Source organism: Mesitornis unicolor, unplaced genomic scaffold, assembly GCF_000695765.1.
Source record: "Mesitornis unicolor isolate BGI_N332 unplaced genomic scaffold, ASM69576v1 scaffold42907, whole genome shotgun sequence".
NCBI lineage: Eukaryota > Metazoa > Chordata > Aves > Mesitornithiformes > Mesitornithidae > Mesitornis > Mesitornis unicolor.
Window position 1 is genome coordinate 2,141 of NW_010199191.1, and position 23,024 is coordinate 25,164.

At 37.3% G+C, this 23,024-nt stretch overlaps 1 protein-coding gene across 1 annotated transcript in view; it reads left to right on the forward strand.

The window, feature by feature from the left end:
* Positions 1-5,322: 5,322 nt before the first annotated feature.
* The window catches only part of LOC104544485 (putative helicase Mov10l1), a 23,164-nt gene continuing 5,462 nt past the window's right edge, over positions 5,323-23,024 (forward strand). The window contains exons 1-13 of the mRNA XM_010189374.1: positions 5,323-5,344; positions 6,686-6,870; positions 11,317-11,473; positions 11,888-12,000; positions 12,830-13,020; positions 15,096-15,236; positions 16,089-16,330; positions 16,463-16,658; positions 18,917-19,108; positions 19,814-19,928; positions 21,559-21,736; positions 22,359-22,429; positions 22,815-22,906. Coding sequence (XP_010187676.1) covers positions 6,745-6,870; positions 11,317-11,473; positions 11,888-12,000; positions 12,830-13,020; positions 15,096-15,236; positions 16,089-16,330; positions 16,463-16,658; positions 18,917-19,108; positions 19,814-19,928; positions 21,559-21,736; positions 22,359-22,429; positions 22,815-22,906 — 1,814 coding nt within the window. The 5' untranslated portion in view covers positions 5,323-5,344; positions 6,686-6,744. The remainder of the gene's footprint in view (positions 5,345-6,685; positions 6,871-11,316; positions 11,474-11,887; positions 12,001-12,829; positions 13,021-15,095; positions 15,237-16,088; positions 16,331-16,462; positions 16,659-18,916; positions 19,109-19,813; positions 19,929-21,558; positions 21,737-22,358; positions 22,430-22,814; positions 22,907-23,024) is intronic.

The following is a 23,024-nucleotide window of genomic DNA, read 5'->3' on the forward strand; positions in this document are numbered from 1 at the left end:
GAAAGGAAAATAATGTTCCGCTGTTTCCATGAAAATGCTGCAATGCTTTTATTCATTGTGCAAAAATACGTCATTACCATATTAACAGTGAAACATTTTTAGCTCTTAATAAAATTAATCTTCGAAACACACAAGCTGACAGAAAAAGAAAAGATCAAATTCTAATTGCTGTAATGAACTTTAACCAACGTGGCTCAGAACATGAAGCATATGATGTACATGCAAGATAAGTGTCCTATGATTCTAGCAGTGACAAAAAAAAATATCAAATCACTGTAACTTTCATGTAAGAAACACAAGGATATACCTCACCACGTGAAGTTCCTACCAAATAACTACATGGCTACTGAACCCTGAAAGATGAATATGGCACTTACGTGGCTGTCATGGCAAGTAAAGTACTTTGAACAGTCAAAAATATGTTAAAAGAATCCATCTGATCAAGGTGCTTTGCATCCTTTACCAAAAGGCACTGCTTATACATACCTATGGGTTGATATGTACCACTACCACACTTATTCTCTGTTTATGCTACATGATTAATATTAAGATAAAAATCAGCCTTCATAGACCATCTTGGATTAGTGCAGAATTATCCAAAGAACACTGCTACATTCTGAATTTGCTAAATAAGTTTCTTTCTGTACAAATATTTATATTTAAGACTCTCAGTAATGAAATTGTGAGTCCCCAAATGATGTGAAACAGAACAGATCACTGGGCACTGAGGCCTCACCCACATTTTTAAGTTTTGTATAATTTAAAGTACTTACTCCCATCAGCAAAGAAAAGATCCATGTTCTGTAACTAAAGCAAGGATGCAGCCTCTTTGATAGCTGAAGGTCACTGGATTTGATATCTGGTATATAATTTCCATTCTCTTGTTTTCCCCGTTCCAAAGTTGGCATCCTGTCATAGCTAAATTCTTCTCTGTAGCCTTCTTCCCTGGTCATAACACTTCACAAAGGCAATTAATAATAATAATGGAAATGCAAATTATGAAGAAAGACCAAAAATATAATTTAGTATCTTCACATACTCAGATCAGTGCTTAAAGTTTTTGCCTATGCAAGATAAAATAAATAAAAGCAATACTTAGCAATGAGCTGTATTTACATTTAAAACATGTAATCATTCTAACAACTTACTTGCATACAGTAAATAAATTACATTCTATAGCTACAGTTCATAATAATGCCGTATAAACACCAACAAAATGAAAGCTTGGGTATCTATGATACCTAAATAGACTTTTATTTCAAGATTTAGAACCACTTTTGAAGGCTAAAGTATAACTCTATAACCACAGCTTTTTTTCTTTTTCTTTTCTTTTCAAACTCTAGGACAGAAAAGATATTTAAACATGTTTAGCTATTAACTTCCATTTGATTTTAACACTTCTTCTGATGTATCTAAAACGACAGACTTCACTATGAGTCAAATGAAGTCATATACTCACAACTCAGCTACAGCAGACTCTTTCTAATTTACCCAGTATCAACCATTTTTCTTGTTCACATCACCTTTTTTATTCATCTCACTGCTTGCAAATCTGTTCAAATACCTAGAGGAGTATCTTATGTTAGAATTAAGCCACTGCAGATTTTTCAACAGTTAAAAACATCCATGCTTACCTTCAACTGCAAAGTTAATGGCCAGTTTAAAACAGCCCTGCGAACACAGCTGCCTGCACACTTTGTGATATTCTCACCGCTCAGTGAGTCATGCCGTCTTTGAAAAGTTCTCCCTTACACTTTGGCTTTCAACAACATCTATTCAGATATGGAACAAAAGCACAGCAAAAACTTCAGTTAAGCCAGGGAACAGGAAAATGCCTCCTGAATTTTAATGAACAGAACACACTAGAAGATGACTGTACTGCTTTCTCACAGGGCTGCTTCCAAATCAGACAAACAAATTCAAAAAGTTTCAAAACTCTTTTATTTGAGTACTACCCCTTACCTGGCACCTTAAATAAAACCCTTCTCATAGTTTACCACTTTTAGTTATTATAACACCCAGTGATAACAATATTCAGCAATCTAGTTCTTGTTTCAAAAGAGCAAAAGAGCAAAAGCTACTTACAATGCAGTATTTTCCTAGAATGAACTACAGATAAAAATTAAAGTATTCAAGTATCCCACCAAGTTGGGAAGTTAGAAAGTTAGAGGACAGAAATTTATCAAGAATTTCATCTTCACTGTAGAACTCTCCTTTATCTTTTCCTACTAACCCTAGTTTTCTAGCGCATTCAAACCCTGCACACCAATCGTGCTGACACTCATACTTACAGACCACCACAATGACTAAACAACAATTTTTAAATCTAGCAGGCAGCAGTGACATGCGATGGCCAGCGTACATTGGATCCAGTCCCCCTGCTTATTAGGCAATGAGAACTAAAAACAAAACAAAAAAAAAGAATGCTTTTATCTTGAAGATGTTGGCACTGTGACAGCTACAGCAATGACAGGGTCTTTTGTATAAACTTTAAACACTCTTATAACCAAGACACAATTAAATCTTCTGTACTCTGAAGGGCATCACCTTTCAAGTATGCTAGAAATACTTTAGAACAGCACTACTTAATTTGTATAGACTGTAGATTTTGCTCTTCTCATTATGTCAGCCAATACTGAAAGAATACTAAAATGTTACAGTTGTTTTAATAGACTGAAACACAGAGATTAATACATAGCACCAGACACAGCTGTAAACTGTGTTAGAAAAGGGTAAAAAAGAGATTGTGTAGCCAAGCAAAACTGTCTTAAGTAATTAAGTCCTTCTGTACCTCTTTTCACAGAAGAAACACTATGCAAATATTTCCATTACATGTAACTTTTCAAAGCCTACAGTTTAATGGAAAATGGGTAATACTTTCATCTTTTTCGCTATATGCTAGGTACTGGTTTGCTCTAACACAAACAGATATATAGATACAAAACAGGATTATATTTTATCTCCTTTGACCAATTGAGGAGATCAACTTATTTTTTACACAAAATTGCTGAGATAGTCAGGTATTTGTTTTAATCTCTTTGAATAAGAATTTGTGATTCTGTGAATTTATAGAGTCCTGTGCCACTGATCAGAGCAAGCCTCAAATCCTAGGAATTTTTGTTCTCAATTCCAAGTGTTTCAGTCAGTATTGTACCTGAAGGCTCCCTCTCTCAAGTGTGGCACTACAGTGTTTTCTCTGGTTATGGTGAAATTCTTTCTGCCCCCTTTTCCAAGTACTTCTCTGTATTTGCCATTTTCCTTTTTGCGCAGGGGTTCACCACACAATTACTGTACCCTCTGCATTTGGCATCAGTGTCAACAAAAAACACTTAAATTTCACAGTTCGGTTTCTACAGTAAACAATTTCTGGGGCTCTTATTTTAGGTTCCCTTAATTTCATGTTCATGGTTCCATAAAAAGTTTTGGGTAATTTTTGTGTATACACAACCACAAGGCAAGATCTGGTAGCCAGAGTTCAAGTCACAGGTCAAGACTTCAAAAGGTAAGGTTATGAAGGTGCTGTATAAAGAGATTCCTCCTAATTCTACAGGATGCATAGGAAACCTGCACAAAGACTGCAGGAAATCTAACAATGCTAACAGAACACTAAAAGTTTTATAAATTAAATGTTTTTATTCCAAGCTAGGCCAAAAGATGTCAAGGGATGGCAATCAAATCAAATCATTAAAGGGTACAAAAACTACTTACTTCTATCACTGAAATGACCACTGAAAAAGATCAGACTGCCTAAAGCAGCTACAGCAGATACTGATTTGTTTGCCAGGGCTGTGCCATGTGAGCATCCTCCACAGTAACCACAAAAGACAAAAAACACTTGACAATTATAACTGATCTGCCAAAGGACCATATGATAAAAAGGTACATAAACGTGCCATAGTCCTACTTTTGTATCAGTAATTAATAAAAAAGCATTCTGTCCTGAAGTTTCCCTAGCACTGAACACAGGCTTATGCCCATGTTCCCTAATCTAAGGAGCGCCTGAAGTTCTGGCGAGATTTCTTTTTAACCATGCTAACCAACCCTTCCTTTTTCTGATGAGTTTTTCTTAGCTACACTACCTATGCATTCTTTCACACAATATTTAATTACATTATTTTAGCTCATTACCTGTATTCCTTGTTGAACGTTTTCAGCTCTTTTAAAATCACCTTTGAAGTATTTCATTTCTATGGAGCCAATTCCTCAACCCCTGTTTCTCAGCTCATGTCTTGGGGCATGTTCTGAACCAAGAGCAAAATGTAGACCAAAAAGCTTCAAAGGGGAGTCTTATTCTCATAGTATAATATAAAATTCTTTGGATTTAGTCTTTTACGTGAATCGTCATCTGAAGAGTTTAAAAAGGTTCAACCAACATATATACTATCAATTGTATGCTATTAAAATACAAAATACTTGTAGTTTTATGGATGTAATATATACCATGTTAACACTTCAAATGACATCCAGACTGAATACTGGTCTTTTCTGCCTATGCCATTTTATTGCAATAGGATTCCCGAGAAGCACAGCCTGGGAAGGCTGCTATAGACTACAGGTTCTTCAGAGAGGAATTTAGCCATGCATAAGACACTCCACTCCTCCAGAAAAATCTGTTTCTTCACCTGTCAGTCTTGCCAACCAACACTCCTCTGCCACCACTCCACAGGAATCTTAGTGAAAGAAAATGGTAGTTAAAATGCTTTAAATCAATGTTTCTAGAAGTGGAGGTTGTCACTCCCTCAAGCACTGTTCTAAAAGGATCACCGACTACAGACACTCGTACATGTTACTTCTCCCAGCGCTCCCGCCACTCGGCCCTGGCAGAAGAGGGCCCTGTGCCGCCTCTGGTGAGGAGCAACGGGGGCTGACAACGCTCCACCCCACCCCTCTCCGGTTCCGCAGACACCATCCCCCCGGCGCCGGGAGGCAACGGCACCTCAGAGAGCCGCCTCCTCCCGGCCTGGGCGGGCGGGAAAGCGATCCCCTGACAGCGAGAGGGTTCAGAAGCGGGCGGGCAGGCGGCGCCACACCTCGCGGCACGCTGCGCGGGCTCTATCACGTGACCAGGGGCGCGCAGCGTGATTGGCCAGCGACGGCGCGGGGCTTGAAGCTCGACTTTAGGAGAGGGCGCTGAGGGAGTTCTTGGGAGGGTTGTGTGCGTGTTGGGTGCTCAGGGATGTTTGGCTTCTTTTCTAAGGTGTTTTCCTATTTCTGGAGACGCGTGGGTGATGAGGAGGGAGAAGATGCGAGGTGGGCGGCCTCAGGTAGGAGTTTATGGGCCACGTGTGGGTTTGTGTTGCCGTGCGCAGGGCCCGTGTGCCGCTTCAGAGCCTTGAGGGCGCTGGTGGTCTCGGCCCACGCATGGGTGGGGCTGAGTGAAGAGCTGTTTCCTGAAGAAAGGAAGTCTGGAAAAGAAGGCAGCTTCTTGACTATAGGGTATATGGGAGTGTTTCTAGCAGTACTTTTTTTGCTGTGTTTCCTGAGTTGGACAAGTTGTGGTTGCTGTTGTAGTATGGAGTGAGGTGTAAGAGGAGTGTTGTGGTGGTGGGTGCTTTGTGTTTACCCTCCTACTACTGTTTCAGTAAGTAAGCCTTCTTCATCTTTCTTAGGCTGTAGAATGGAGATGACAGTGTAGGTTTGATGTTTTGAGACTCCAAAATGATGTGTATTTAAGATGCTTTTAGTAGCAGCATTCAATGTGGCAAAAAGTTCTTTTTCATATTTATGAATGCAGAAAGCAAGAAAGATTACTTACTGTATTAATAGTCTTGGTTGTGAGTGTAGCTAATAATGGGTTGATGTCAACTTGAATATGAGTTAACAGTGTGCTCTGGCAGCTAAAATAGCCAACTGTGTCCTGGGGTGTCCATCACAGCATAGCTAGCTAGTCGAGGGAGGTGGTTGCCCCACTCTACACTGCTGTGATGTGTACCCACCTTGAGTACTGTATGCACTTTTGGGTGCCCCTATATAAGAAGGGCATCAAACTATGAGAGTGTGCCTAGAGAAGGGTGACCAAGATGGTGAAAGGCCTTGAAGGGCAAGACTTGCAAGGAGCAGCTGAGGTCACTTAGTTTGTTCACCTTGGAGTAAAGAAGGCTGAGGAGCAACCTCATTACAGTTTGCAGCTTCCCCAAGGTGGGCAGTGGAGGAGGTGGTGCTGATCTCTCTCTGATGACTAGCAATAGGACACAAGGAAATGAAATGAAGCTGCACCAAGGGAAATTCAGATTGGACATTAGGAAAAGGCTCTTCACTGAGTAGTTGGTCCCTGGAACAGACTCCCCAGGGAAGTGGTCACAGCACCAAACCTGTCAAAGTTCAAGGAGCATCTGGACAACACCCTTAAGTCATGTGGTTTAGTTTTGGGAGGTCCTGCAAGAAGCAAGGACTTGGGCTCAATCCTTTTGGGTCCCTTCCAACTCGAGATATTTTATGATTTTTTTCATGCAGCTTAAAGAGTGCTGTTTTTACAGTGTAGTTTGTATCTAGCTAGTGTTCTTAATTGGTTGCAAGCATAACTTCCATAAGACTTAAATGTGAAACTACTTAGTTGGTATTTTTAGTTGAATGAGAGAATGACTTTGATAGAAGGGATAGTACTTCTAGTAGCATTCATCACTTGTTGCATAGTTCTGTAGGCAAGTGATTTGTTTTTATGTGAACACTTTTCCTCTGGATACAGGTGATAAAGAACTGAAAACTGTACAAGGAGTAGTGACAAGATTTTGCTATGATTATGGGATGATAGATGACATGATATTCTTCACAAAGGATTCTGTTACAAAAAGTATGGCACTGACTGTTGGACAGGAAGTTACTGCTACTGTTGAAGAGGATAAAACATCGGGTGGTTTGAAGGCCATCAGGGTAAGAGGTGAAGATAAGTAGTAGTCACACTTTCTCTGTAAATACCTAGAGACTTTCCTTTGGCATTTATATAGTTTTAGCCTCCCAAATTCTACAAAATAGGAGAAATTGCCAGTCCTTCACTTAGTGGAGATACATTGTTTTGGGTGGTTATTTATTACTGTTTTATTCAATCTCCCTTAAAATGTTGTCCTATAATACCGATTCTCTGAATATAAGTCTAGACATAGTGTATATGAAAGTATTGAGATAATTGCATAGGAATTTGTTTAATCATACCTAGTTCAGATCTCTGTGTATTCTTTTCTGAGCTTCAAAGTCAATTTTATGTTATTTTTATATGAATGGATAAGAAAATAAAAAAACAGAGGCTGCAAGTTTGCTTTTTGAACAAAAGTGAATAAACATAAACTTCAAAACTTCCTTTGTAGAAAATCAGCATCTTAATGTTATGGAGAGTTATAAAAATGGAATTTTCAGTACCTTTCTTGTTCAATGCTTTATTTGTAAACCTACTTCAAGCTTGATTATACATTGTCACAACTTTAAGCTACTGTAATTTTTTTAATCATATAGGCTCAACTCTCAGGTGCCTGTGATAATCTAGCTGAGAAGCTGAGTCAAGTGGCCCTTGTCCATTTAGGTATTATGTAAATATGAGTAGCACTTCAAAGACTGACAGCAGTGCAGAAGTTGCTGATAACTGGATGATACAGAACCCTTCTTTTTGGCTTGTATCTGCTTGGCTTAGGTACAGCGCTAGACTAGTGTAATTCACCTAGGAAACTTAAACTGAGCCAAAGCCTAAGTTGCTTGTTAACAGAGCAAATCACAGTGTAACTAGTTTAAAAATTAACTTGCGCTTTCTAGTAAATGGATTTTTTATAATTAAGCATCTTATCAGCTCATGCTGTCATTAACATTATTAGCAAACACAGTGGCTTCAGGGATCATGTTTCATGTAATAGGAAGGTAATGGTTAGCCGTAGTATTCTAATGTATCTAGTAATCTTATTAGTAAAGTTCTGATATGCAGGTTTAATAAGAGTGTAAGTTACCAGATTGAAGAATTTGTCATTACTATGTTAAATTAGCAAATGATACATAAATTGGGGAAAGGAGGTCAAAATCTTGCATTGTTTAGCATATAGTATTTCTCATTCCTCATGCCTTTCATTTATACACCATCCTGATTTTGGTACTTCAGAGACATTTTGGTCAGTTGCCAGCAGTGTCCAAACATAACCACCTATCATATGGAAGTGCGTTTGTATTATTCTGATGCACTCAGTAATGTAATTCTGTTGGTATCAAGTGGCATATGTTAATAGTTCATAACTGATACTGTATACTGTTCAGAATTAGTCTGTTGATCAGTCCTGAAACTGTTCTTATTAATGGTAGGTAGAGACATACCTTGAAAAATATTTCAATATGTCACCATGGGATTACTTCTTAGTTATATTTCTCTTCTGTTAGACATGGCTTTTCTCTTGATGATGAACTTGAGCAATTGAAGCTCCACTGGATTTTTCTGTGCACTCTTTTGGAAAAGAGTTTCATGATTTTTAAGTAAGGCCTTGAATATCAGTGGAGACATTGACATGTCTATGGAAAGCAAGGTTGTATGGTGTGCTCTCTTCCTTGCTGCCTATCCCCCTCAAAATTTAAAGATTTGACCCATGTCTTTTAATTTTCTAGGTGTCTGAAGTTGAGGCTAACACAAACTACTGAACCAGGGGGTCAGGTACATATGCAGAGGCCTTCACAATATGTCTGTGATGTGCAGGGCATGTAACTGTTAGAGTGTCACTGCTTCATAAAACATTTAATTAGAATTGAGAAAAGGATGCATATTGTGAATGGCATGTGTTGTATGTACATAAAGCTCAAATATACATATATATGACTGGAAGTATAATATGAATTTTAACACTGCCTGTTGATGATACTTAGGTTTTGAAGAAGTTCACTTAAGGTCAGTAGAGTCTCTGTAAAGAGTGACCAGATACCACCATGGGCTGCTTTGGGAGTGACTGCATGAGCAGTTCAGTACAATACAGTTCCATTCGCTGTAATGGTCTTCCTTTGAGTATGACAGTGTGGACAGAGAAGTGAAGGCTTGTTTTTGTCATGAGAAAGAGCTGCCTCCTGTGAAACACCTGTTAGTACAGGTGTTGGTCTAGAAAGTTATTTTGTTTTATTGTATTTGTCACCTTTTTTGCCTCAAATTAAAAAAAATCTCCCTAGGACTCAAAGCTCTGACTTCACCAGCCACTATAACTGTTCATCTTGGGGAAAGATCTTTACCTAATTAGCCTATGAATAAGAAACCAATGCAAAGATGCTGGATGCCTGCTGGACGCCTTTTTTTGTAGTTGTTAGTCATCAATAATAAATACACTTTTTATCCGAACTTAACAATAGTCCATGAGATGTATGCTCGGCTAATGGGGAAGACAAATTTTGTGGCTGAAGTGATGAATTGCACGTGATAAACTCCTGCATAGAGGCTGGACTTAAGTTTAAAATAAATGCATATCTCTGAGAACTTTTTTTCCTCTAAATGGTTGAATTGGCAGTGACTGTACTCTGTGTTCTGGTTTAACCCCAGCCAGCAACCAAGCACCACACAGCTGCTTGCTCACCTCCCCTCACTCCCCTCAGTGGTTTGAGGGAGAGAATTAAGAGGGGGGGAAAGGGAAAAAAAACCTCATGGGTTGACATAAGAACAGTTTAATGATTTAAATAAAATAATAAAATTAATAATAATAAATTTTAATGAAAAGGAAAACAACAACAACTGAAAAGACAAAACTCAAGAAAGTGACACAACTGCTTACCACCCACTGACCAACACCCAGCCAGCCTCTGAGCAGTGATTGTGTCCCCACTGGCAAATTCCCCCAGCTTATATACTGAGCATGGCTTTTTAGTGGCGTGGAATATCCCTTTCACCAGTTTGGGTCAGCTGTCCTGGCTGTCTCCTCCCAGCTTCTAAGGGACAGTGTGAGAAACTGAAAAAGTACTTGGCTTAGTGTAAGGCAGTGCTTGGAAACAACTAAAACATCAGTGTGTTATCAATATTATTCTCAGCACAAATCCAAAACATAGCCTCGTACTCACTACTGTGAAGAAAATTAACTCTATCCCAGCCAAAATGAGAACATTCTGATAAAATTAAATTGATAAGATATGTGGCTTCTCATGTAGGAATAGACAGAAAATGAAAGTACTAGAAGACTAACTTGATTTGTGTTTTACCCTGTGTAATATTTGGGGGTTTAGATGCGTTTTTATATATTTGTGAAGTCTGTAGGCTACTGAAGAAATGCAGTAGAGTTACTTGTATGGACTTCTTCCAATCTCTGTTGCTGGTTTGGTAATAACTAATGAAAACTCTGAGATGCTGGCAGATAACAATCAATTGGGTGTGGTTTTTTAATTTATTCTGAGATTGTTAGGCATCTGGTTTTTAATACTTTATTTCAGGAAGATTTAAAATGTTACATGCCTCCATTTTTCTCTGTTCTGTCCTTCCTTTAACTCAAAATAACAAGAAGAAAATTCCTGAAGGCTAAAGTAATTAAGATGTTTCATATTAAAGATTAGAACTATATAACAGAGCAACACTAAGTTGTAAAATGAACTCCAGTTGTATAAAGAATTTTGAGGGGAGATTTTTTTTTCTTAAGTGGAATGACTTTCCTATGTGAAAACTAAATATTCTAAATCCAGAAAGCAATTTCAGTGCTGGTTGGTAAAATAACAGACACAATAAAATTAATTACTTTAAATTTTCATTCTTCTTCCTTGTTTTCCTTCTGAATGACAGCTTTCATAATACTGTTGAAATACTGTTATCACTCCAAAATACATAAACTTGGTGTACCTAAGGATCTCTAAACCAACTAGGATATTTTAGCAATTGTGGGATGTTTTGCTGTATGTGCTCTGTAATGGTTTCTGTATTTTGTAAGCTTTCTGAAATAAGCTGATTTAAACGAGTAATTAGTCTAGTCTAAACTAGTACACTTGTTGCTGGGGGTTACATTTCATTTGTGTAAACAGAATAGTGGTATTTAAAGTGAACAGTATAATGATCATGGCAATGGAGTGTGCTGGGATTAGATCACCAGTGCTGCTGTTAGCTCCAGCGATGGATCTATAGGCCACCACAGCAGATACATAGAGGGTGTCTTTGTCCTAGCCCAGGATGAGTCTCCCTGCATAAACACTATGTAAATTAGAGATAAGTTACTTACTGTTTACTACTCGTATTTTTTGTGTGCAAAAGTGAACAGGTAGAGTGAGTATAGAACTGTCTTAATACAGAGCTTAACTTCCATGAGCCGTAGAAAATCTGGTATTTATTATAAGAATATATGTTTAACATAGAATTCTAAGTGTCAGCTGTTTGAATGTTGGAGTTTTTTGTGTTAATAGGTAGATGTGGTCCAGGATACATGGGGAGACTCCAATGCTACATGTGATGCTTCTGAACTAAACATGAAAGTATTAATTGGCATTATTACCTCCGTCTCTAAGAATTGTGGCTATATTAACGAGAATACTTTTTTTGCAATGAAAGACGTCTGTGAAGGTGTGTAGTGATTTTCTTGTGTGCTCTTCCTTAATTTTTTTGTACGTACAATAGAAATATCTTCTGATAAACTTGCAGTCCACATCCCAAATAAGTATTAGAATACAGTGTATATAATGAAACAAACATAGGGTTTTGGGTGGAGAAAGCTACCTGCTCATTCTCACTGATCATAACTTGCATGCAGTCATCTAAGCATAAGTTATATTTAAACAAGTGTCTTTTTCTACTAGCATCTCTCACATAGTTTGTAATAACCTCCTGTGGGAAGAACTGTGACAAGCAATTTGAACTCAGTGAATCTGAAGAATGCATTGTTCTGTCTGGTCATTTTATTTAACTGAAATTATTTCTGTATAGGAGTAATGCAAATGTCATCAGTACTAAACTTGAGAAATGTTCTGTTTTACATAGGTTTTAAGCCTTGTAAAGGTGACTGGGTGCAAGCAAAATATTTTATTAACCGGACAACATGGAACAGTGAAGCAGTTGCTGTAAAGCCTTTGAGATATAAGCAAGTAGATAAGGTATATGTTCTGCACGTTGTTGAAGAGGAATCTTGTGTGCAGTGGGGTTTTGAAGGTGGTTTGAAGTTGCTAATGCTGGTAGATTGCTGTAACACATCTTTAGTTAAAAGATATATCAATTAATCTATTTATAGGATTATTTCTAAAGTAACAGAGCTTTTGGAAAAGGATACACATATTGGTTAGAAAAGGAAGAGTGACTAACTTATTATTTAGTGGCTGTCAATTGTTGATTTGGATGCTTACTGTTTTAGTTACACCAGTTGCAATGAAGGTGTATGGATTTTCAGACTTTTTTAAAGAAGTAATGACTGTGGAATTTATTATGTTTACTGTAATTTATCCAACTTTTTTGGCCTAAAACCAACCGTTGTCCATTTTTAAAAATTTTGATTACATCTTTGTTCCCTCTAGGAAAATATGCATTTTAGTTTTACTGTATTTGACTTAACGGTATATGTTGAATAATATTTGCATGTCAAACATAGGAAAAAAAAAATCTCTTATGACCGCTAATACTGAAGTACAGATTAGATAAGTTGGTAAGTCACAAGAGAGGTATTGTGATTAAGTCAAAGGTACATATTGCAGTATGCGCTTAAGTGGAACCTAATACTTGCCTGAAGTACTTGTGTTTCTTTACACTCTTAAATCTCAAGACAAGCACAGTGATTTTATGTTAGAGCTGTATGTTTACCTGCCATGAATAACTGACACATCAGAATGCAGCTCTGTTAATGCTAGACTGTTGCAGGAAAAATACAGTGGTAGCATGACTGTTAGCTAAAGCAGATAATGTTGAGTAACACCAAGTAACAAACTGTTACAGGTTCGCATTTCCAGCATCTGTGGAAGAAGTGGTACAGTAGATGAGAGTATATTTTTCACTTTGGATTCATTGAGACTTCCTGATGGCTATTCACCTCGTAGACATGATCTAGTGAATGCGATTGTGGTGGAGAGCAGTCAGTCGTGTTATATTTGGAGAGCTCTGTGCTTGGTGCCAGTCACCCAGGATGGGTAATGTTCACTCTTACATTCTCTTTCCACGTAATAACAGCTAAAGATTAATTGTAATTATGCAGCTTAAATTTTGTTGTGTCTATTAAGCAAGAAATACTGTGAATTCTCTAGTAGTTGACTAGAAGGCATGATAGATCATTGGAAAGATCAGAGCATGATACGATTTCATCCTTGCTTTCTCTTCCTTTCCAGAAGGTGCTTGCTAGAGAAGCAAAACTAGTAGCAGCTGAGCTCAGAGATATTGCTAGGCAAAGAAGGAATTTTTGCCTGGTTTTGTTAGAAAAACGCCAAGCTCATGCTCTTATCCTGTGTGTCTCTCTAATCTACGCTCTTCTAGTGAGGACTTTACCACTTGAAAACCATTCTCAGCAAAACAGATGCAAAATTGATGCTGCTTTAATCCATTTTGCTTAAGTTGTAGTGATTATTCAGATAGCCCTGAACAGAATAGTTTAATGATCTGATTAGTTGGCCCTCCAAGTATTGAACTGAAAGGTTCTGCAGGCACTTTAGATGGCATATATGATGTGAGGAGTATCTGGACAGACTGCAGAGAAGGTTGGAAAAAGTAGCTGATGTTTAGTATGGAGAAGAAGCAAAATTTTGAGAAATAATCATCTACACAAATGTAGAATGGGCAACAACTAGTCAGTAGCAGTTCTGCAGCAAAGATCCGGAGTTTTACTTGTGAGTTTGAGTGTCCTGTGAAAAATGCAAATACTGCCCAAATGCATATAAGTAGGGCTCTTACCTGTAAAGTCTGTCACCACCAGTGCTGACAAGGCCTTGGTAGGATTACTGAGTCTGCAGAGCAAATATAAGCTGTTGACCAATTGGAAAGTCCAAAGGAGAGCAAAAAGTAAATTTTAATACTTATCAGGCACGGTCTTTGGAAGAACTTACCATGTTCATTCTCTAGGAAATATAGCTAAGGGTGGTACCTAGGACTTCAAAGAAACTATGAAGAATTGAATAAGCTGTTTTCACTGGAGATAATATAGTAGATTTAAATTGTACCCAGATAAAGCTTGAATGTTTGCATCACTCTGCACAATAGTAAATTTGTTCACTTTTTTTTCCAGTTGAACCTATTTTTAATGATGTATTTTATACAGAAAATTATTACTAAAGCCAAGTTACAAAAGTAGACCTTAGGGTTGATTTCAGTGTTAGTGTATTTCCTAACATATCAAAAAATTGCAGTGGCTTAAGTTGAACTGGGAGACATCTAGTGGGCTTTGCTAGGAAATTGATGTAGCTAATGAACAGCTGCAGTCACTTTCTACTTTATTGTATTAGGTAATTAAGGAATACTTAGGGTATGTAAATGTTGGCAAGATTATTAAAATATTTGCAAGCTGTTTTCATGCCACTTTAATTGAATAGTTTCTTAATTGTAGAATATAAACAATTTTAAAATGGTTTCCACAGATAGCTGACACAGAGAGATTAGAGCTCTGGTCACTGTCTTGGACAGGGAAGAGCATGCGACTTTGGTTTTCTAGGCATTTTTCATCAGTAGTGTATGTGATAGTAGTTTTTAAGGGTGCTTTTTTGGGTTTCAGCTTTTTCAAATTTCTTCTTCAGTCTCCTGCTTTCAGACTGCAGCAGTAAGCAGAAGACATAAGTGCTTGGGGTACATGTTGAAACACTTCGTCGTTTTATCTCTTAAGCTCAGTGCTAATCAGGATTCTTGCTAAGGAGCTGCTCTTTGTTGTGTCTTGGTTTAGCTCCCAAAGAGATCCATGACAGTTACCATTTGATTCAGCTCTTCAGCAAAGATTAGCTAGCTTCTTAATCATTTTAGTCTTGTATCCAAAGATTTATGCTGTTTTTTTGAGCTGCTGACAAAAGGCTTGTTATTTTTAATTTGCTGCTTAAATTAGTAAAGGTAATCTGATTGTCTTGGAAGTATAAGTAGCTGAGAAAAAGTGAACCCTCTCACCTGTGTCTTCCTAAATACTGTGGCTATGCTTTGGTATAGTGATTCTTAAACAAACTTGTGCTGAATCAAAGATAGTTGCTGAGTCTATTTGTGTTTCAAAAGTGCTAGCTAAAATTATTTTTTACAGACAATCTCACTCTGATGGAGTCAATCTGGATGAATCTTATGAAGACTTAATGAGAGACAAAGGAGGGCTGAAAGTATCAAGGATGACTAATTTTGGAACTCTGAAACAGGGGGAATCTGAAAGAATGATCATTTTGATAGAGTAAGCCTTTCTGATTGTTGTAAGCTTGCTTTCTTTCCATCACTCCATAGTTTGTAAACCTGTCTTTCATACAAAAGCCCTTCATGGTTGAGGCTTGTGGTTCATGGTCTTCAAGTAACCCACAAATCCTGTATAATTAAAAGTAATTTCATATTGAATTTAGTGTCTTTAGGATAGTCTTTTTATTGAACATCTATCTTGCAGATAGTGCTTTGAGACTCCCCAGTCCTGTCTCTTCAATCCTAATAAAATCCTTTCTGGAATGAGGATTAAAGTAAATGCTTTTACTTGTGTGTTTAAGTAAGCTGCAGATAACGCTATCGTCTTCAAAATCTTAGAACACAAGGACTGTTGCATATTCATGTATTAAAAGCAGACCAGGTTTTTTTTCTAATTTTTTTTAACTTGGATGCTGAGGAACTATGTTGGTGTATCCTTGAGGGTTTTTTTGTTTTGGTGGTTTTCTCTTGGTTTTGTTTTTGTTTTATTTCACATGTGGACATAGAGCCTCAAATGAGGCCACACCTGAATACCTGCTATTTGTTGCTATGTACTCTTTCTTAAGTCTTAGTTACCCACTGATAAATTTAAAATTATAGCTTTTTTTATACATAGTATTTCTTTATGCTTCATATAGTGGTTGATACAACCTAGAAATACTGACATTTAGCAGAGGTTCTGGTCCTTGTGAGTTAAAAGCAGCAGTGCAATTTCTTTCTGATAGTGGCTATGAAATAATGGTGAAATAACCTGCAGTGTATGTTTATACTTGACTTCAGGTAGAATTAAGCTTCCCAAATACTACGTTAAATATTCACATAATTATGTTGTTAATTACATCACTACTTCTAGGAATAAAGGGTGTGTTCCACAGTCCTTAATCAGCTGCAGATTAGCTGGATGGGTGAAAGACAAGCAATTCAGTTTTCAGATTCCTCAAAAAAGTGAGAATACTCCAGAAGCATATATGTCATCTTCTCCAATAAATCAAGAAAACCTCTCAAAAGCTGCAGTTAATTCATATAGTGACAGTGGAGGAACAACACATGAGTCATTGATTAATACATCCATTATGAAGAATGGAGGCATTACAGGTACAGTGAAACGTTAACATTTGAATGCTGAGTGTTAACTCCTCAGAAGACCTTTAGGTTTGTCTGAGAAGACTTGTCTATGCTAGTGATAGCAGTTGTGTAACAGGTTTTATTATAATCTCTTTACTACAGAAGGAATTGCTTCTCAGGATACAAATTTATCAAAGACAAAAGAAAACTTTTTCTTGGTAAAAGATGAAAATCTACATAATGGAGAAAATGAGCAAAGAGGAGGTGTGGAACAACTGATAATGAACATCCACACTACTGGAGAAATTGTCATACCACCAGGTGGAAGAACTTTCATAGTGATCATATGCACAGCTGTGTAAGTATTTCCTTCCATTGGTTCTGACCAATACTATGGAAACAAGTCATAAAAACTGACTTAAGAGTTCCCTTATTCTAGGCACCATTCTCTTTTTGGTGTAGGATAAATTAAGCCAACACATATTAGCAAGTGATGTGGAAACCTGTATTAGGCTGTGGAAGTAATTAGTATTTTAATGTTTGGTTCAGATTTTTGTAAAAAGAAAATGGTAGAAGACCAAACAGAAGAAATATAGTAGGAGTAGATCACTTATCTAAAAAAAAAAACACAGTAAGGTGAAGATAATGGCTACAGCTGATTATATTTTTTTCTAGGAAACCCATTGCTCCATGAGCAGTAGAGCTAATGTAGTTTTCCTGGGAATTTTTATGTTATGTCTAATATCTGTTTCTTCCAGTCTCAGTACCCTGATGTCGTATTCATGTGGCTGCATGCCTCCATGTCAAACTTTCCTGTCCTGTGATATTGAATGCAGGTCATGTATTCTGAAATAAAAAAGAAAAGCTTGCATCCTTGAAAGAGTAATTTATAGAGGAAGTGGTTTGCAGATCTTAAAAAAAACTTTTGAAATACAAAAATATTAAGCTGTACAAAATATTTAATCAATTTAGTTAACAACAAAAAGTGGCTCTGTGCAAGCTCTTTCAGAATTCAAGTAGGAACCTCATGCTGGAAAGCTTACTTTCATGTACTATTCAGTTATTTCCAGCTCTAGAAACTTTGTATAACATGACCATTTATTCTTATGGTTACAATTTAGAAGTTGGACAGGGGAAAACAAGGTCAAATGGTTTCATTCATCAACGTAACACTGTATTAACTATCACACTGCTTCTGTAACTATTTTAAATAATGAAAGAAGAGTTAGAATTTTTCTTAGGAGGATGATATAGCTGCAGTTTGAAAGATAAGCTGCAGGCATGGCCTGCCTTTGTGGAGAAAGGTGTAGAAAGTACAATTTGTTTCACTGTAGATCTATAAATGCAGCTAAGTCTGAGACTCTTCTAATAATACAGAACAATCCACATAAAACTCTATGGGGGGCTGGAGCATGAAGATAACAAGTGCTTGCTGGCCACTTAAGAGACCACAGAGACTGCACATGTAGATGATGAATCTGGACAGTTCAGCATCTGCGCTGAGTTTGTGTATCAGAGGAAACCAGGCTGTAGCTTTAGCCTGCGCAGATAGTGTTACTTGGCATGAAAAAGTGGTACTTCTGCCAAAGAGAAAGTGTGCTGGAATCCTTCTGGGGTGCTTTTCTTTCAGGACTGTGCAGTTAGTGCTGAGGAGAAAACTGGGCTCTGCCTAGTGCTGGGATGAGTTCATTAAGGGATTTCAGAGCAGATGGTGTGTGTTAGATCTTTTGTCTTAAGTTCCTTAGAAACCAATCTGAAGAGACTATTTCACAGAATATTAGAAGTTGGAAGGGACCTCAAAAGCTCACCTAGTCCAACCCCCCTGCCAGAGCAGGATCACCTAGACTAGGTCACACAGGAATGCGTCCAGGCGGGTTTTGAATGTCTCCAGAGAAGGAGACTCCACAACCTCCTGGGCAGCCTGTTCCAGTGCTCTGTCACCCTCACAGTAAAGTTTTTCCTCATGTTCAGGTTGAACCTCCTATGCTTCAGCTTACTCCCATTGCCCCTTGTCCTATCATTTGACATGAAATGATAAACTCTTTGACATCAGATGAAGAAACTCTTCCCTCTCTTTCTCCTCTGTCACTCCTCAAGCTCTGCTTACACATATAAAGTGCATTTTTCAGAAATAAAGGACCTTTCATACTTTCTCTGCTTGATGTATTTACAGTCAGGGTTCAGTTCTGAGTAGCCTTAAGCAAGGTGGAGCAAAGCTGTCGCTGCACACAGTGAAGGGATATGCTTCAGGTGCCTCTCATGGAAATGTTTGGCTAATCTTCAGTAACCATAATTCCAAGATTTTCCTTGTAACTGAAGTATTAATTCTGTACCTAGTATGTTGAGGGTAGGGATTTTTTTGCTTTTTTTCCAAGCTTTTGATGAAATTGAGGTTTTGAGATGTTTACCTTTTTTTTTCCCTTTCTTTTTTTTTCACTGTTTGTGATACCTGAATTGAACTCAGGGTTGGAAGTAAGTGTGAGGAATTACTCTAAGTTAGCAGTTGTCGTATATTACTGAAAGGAGAATCTACACTTCTATTAAAAATATCTATGGCTGGGGAAAATAGTGTGTGAACATAATGGTTTTAAGAATGTAACTTCTGCTTACTCTAAGAAATCCTGGATACAGTAAAGAACTCCTGTTGCTTGGTTTTTCTGATTTTACTATTGGACGCTATATTGAAGCCACTGTAACAAGTGAAGAAGAATTACTAATAGCACCTGTGGAACCATATTCTCCAAGAAAGCCTAAAATTCCAGAACCTCAGCCAAGGAAGACAATAGTGATTGCACCTAAATACAGAAGGTACTGTGAATTAGAGCAGAAAATAACACTATTCTATGGGGTATTGCTCTATCAGTTCTGTAATGCTGATAAAGAAAATGTGAAACTTGGAGTCTGTACAGGGTTTCTGTATGCGTACTATGAACAAGATAATTGTGGACATTACTGATAGAAGCTGTTTTAGTAATGAACTGCTTGACTTCTTTGTAATTTGTCAAACAGGAGCTCTTTCCACTATATAATGTGATGATAAACAAGATTAAACACTGTTGCGTAGTCATCTACAAGTAACAATTGTTATTAAGAAAAAGAATGGAAAATAGGAAATAGTTTTCTGAGAGAATTAGCTTCTTAACTCCTCAAGCAACTTTGACATCTATACCTAATAAACATTTCCCATCTTTCATTCAGAACTCTTCCTTTTGCAAATAGTTTCCATTATGTTTAGAGTATTTGCTTAGTTTTAAAAATATCCATAAATTTAAAAAGCAGACACACGATATTTTCATATAATCTGTAACTGGAACACTTATCTTTCTTCCCAGTATAGCAAACTTCTCCATTGTCACTTTGAAGGAATCATTTGGTCTGGGGGTGTGTATGTGTTGGTTTTACAGCCTTGATGATGTGGCATGATATTTTCACATACATAATGTATGTTTTTCACATACATAATTTGAGAAAGGTAAATGGTATTCTATGATATGTCATGTATTTTTGTTTTAGAAATCACAGAAAGCATTTGCCAAGCTTTCTCCCGCATTATACCATACCAGATGAGTTAAGAAAATGTGTGGAGCAGAAGGTAGATGTACTGACCTTTCAGCCTCTCCTAGCAGAGGTATGCAAGCATAGGTTTATATAAGAAAATCTTTTGTGTGTTTGTTCAATATAGCCTTAATTTAGCAAAAATGTGTAGCCCTTAGTGTAAAAGAAGATGATGTAATACTGTTACACTTAAGGCTTTAGTCTGTATCCTGTAACTTCTGTGGGTTTCAGTATGTCACAAAATCCAAGGTTACAAGAGAACAAAAGGGTAAATGTGAAAAACGGAAAAAGGGAGTAGCAGTATATTGGGGGGGGTGCAGGGCAGAAGGTGGAATATTGCAAAAACTCAACAAATTTTCCACTTCACTCAGTTTTTAGGCATCATTGGAAAGGGTTTTTTGGGTGTCAGAACAGTAGTCCAGTTTTTTTATAGCAAATGAAAGCAGAAATTCTGAAGTTATTGCAATAACAGAAGATTCTTTTCTGGTTATTCAAAACTTAAAAAAAAAAATCCTCTCATTTCATTCATTATTGCTTGTTCACGGTGATCCCTTCTCCAAAATTTTGTCGTGATTTCTGGTAGAACATTGCTGCAACTCACCTTTTTATCCCTAACTTTTTAAGTACTTATAAACTGGGGCTGATAATTAATTTTTCAAAAGTGTAAAACTCTGTCATCACTTTCTGAACAGCTCACACAAAACCTGAGGTCACAGCATTAAGATAGCAGGTTAGTGATCCTCTCTCAAAAGGAAGATAAAACTCTTTAGTATTTGAAATAATTTTATACTGAAAGCCTGCTGTTAACAGTAGCATTTTTTAACCGCACTTAAAGTCCTTTCTTGTACTAGTGAGTGTTAAGCGCAAGAAACGGAAAGCAATGCTCATTCGCCTTGTATGTGAGTGAGAAGACACCAGATAGAAAGCATTCCATGCCACAGTTCAAGTGTGCCGTGCTTCAGATAGAGCTTTCTACTGTTGGAACAGGCCTCCTTGCTGAGATGCATTAAGCTCAGAGGGAAAAAGTTCAGGTTCTTTCAGTTTGCTATAAGTTGTATTATCATCAGCCAGGACTAAGTCTGAGATGACTGGAAGAGGGTAGATTTAGACTAGATATTAGGAGGAAATTCTTTACTGTGAGGGTGGTGAGACACTGGCACAGATTGCCCAGGGAAGTTGTGGATGCCCCCTCCCTGGAAGTGTTCAACACCAGGTTGGACAGGGCTTTGGGCAACCTGGTCTAGTGGGAGATGTCCTTGCCCACGGCAAGGGGGTTGGACTGGATGATCTTTAAGGTCCCTTCCAGCCTAAACCATTCTATGATTCTATTACTCTTTCTTCACCCATCTGCCCAGTGTACTTAGATTTTATGCTTTCTGGGATCGCAGAGCATAGAATTCAGTTTGTAGACTGCCCTTGAATTCAGATTTTGAAACTGCCATTGCAGTAGGGAGAGATTTGGTTAACTGTAGCTGACTGCCTATTGTATCTGAGCTCCAAGGTCTATACTAATTCTGCTTTGACTACTGGAGGTGTTTAAAATATTAGCTAGTATATAGATAGATGTATTTAGGTGCCTTAATTGACAACCCTGTTGCTGTGCAGTCTGTCTTAAGAGGTATTTTGTATAAAGTTAAGAATAGAGGTTTCCATATCTTGGTGTAGAAGTTATAACAATAATGTATACTGTTTTTGTTTTTCAGCATCTAAATCTAGATACTTACAAAGCAAAATTTTCTGCTCTCTTGTGGCTTGAAGAGATCTATGCAGAAATGGAGATAAAAGATTTCAGCATGACTGGGGTTACTTTGAAAAGGAGTGGGAACTTCTTAGTATTGGAAGTGCCAGGAGTGGAAGAGGGCAAACCTCACCTGGTTACAGGTAGTAATTAATGTGAGATAAAGCCAAATAGCACATTGAAGGATATTTTCAGTGCAATACAAACTCCATTGCTTACTCATTTGCTTAAAGAAATCTTTCATGTAGTTGAACACAAAGTTATTAATCTAGGCTACTAGACAAGTGAACTATGGTGTGAGTCTTGGTGGCAGCTGTCTGAAGCAGCATTGCATGTGTCTGTTCTTAAGCATGTTCTGATATTTTTGGATTTTTCATGTAAAAAAAACCTGGTGAGTCTTTCATCAAAGATAAACTGTGCAATGCAGTAATAACCTAAAAGACAGTAAGTGTATCAAATGCAAAAGCTGGGAAAATAGTTACAATTTAATTCAGAATCTCAAATAATATAAAAGATACAGTTTTCAGGAGGTGTTGTCTGATGGCATCAATATTAGGTGCCTTTTAAAATGTAATATACAACTGCATATTACATTTCAGACCAAGAACTCATGGATACAGCAGCTTAGCTGAAGTTAGTTAACATGTAGCATCCTGCAGACTCCTAGTTTAACCATGCAACAGAGGAAGAAATTAAAGTGCTGCAGGGAGAATTTTACTATTCCTTGTTAACATTATGTTGCCTTTTAACTTTGCTTACAATTAGGTGATAAAGTCATACTGAAAAGTCAGATCTACTCTGAGCATATAATAGAGTACGTTGCCTACATTACTGAGGTAAGCAAGGTGTATCTCTTGTTGAAAATGCTGTGGTCCATAGATTTCAAAGAGGAGACTGGGAGTTCATAGAATTACAGACTAGTTTAATCTGACCTTTGGGAAGCTAGATTTGGTTTATCTACATTCTGAGTTATTATTTTGTATTTTTTATTGTACTTTCTTAAAGATTTTTGACTTCCCTGTTTTCTAGATTATAATCTTTACCTACTATGAAAGCACTTATAACATAATCTAGATATGCAATATGTTGATAGCAGGTAGATGTAGGTGTTCTTTTCGGAGGTGATGAGAGGGTTCAGTGGCTTCAGAGATGCTTCTTTGTGTTTAAATTACTAAGCCTTCATCAGTATGCTGACTTTTTTTTTTTTTAATCTTGCAACAGATACATAATGAGGATGTTACTCTTAAATGTAATGCAGACTTTGAACAGGCTTACAACCAGGAACCCATGGATGTGGAATTTGTTCATTGCAGGTATTGTTATAAGATTCCAAAAAACTACATTTAATGATTCCTCTAGTAAATATACATGACTCTTAATTGGTTGTTTTGATGGATACAGATAGAAGGACATAATCAAGATCTTGCCAAG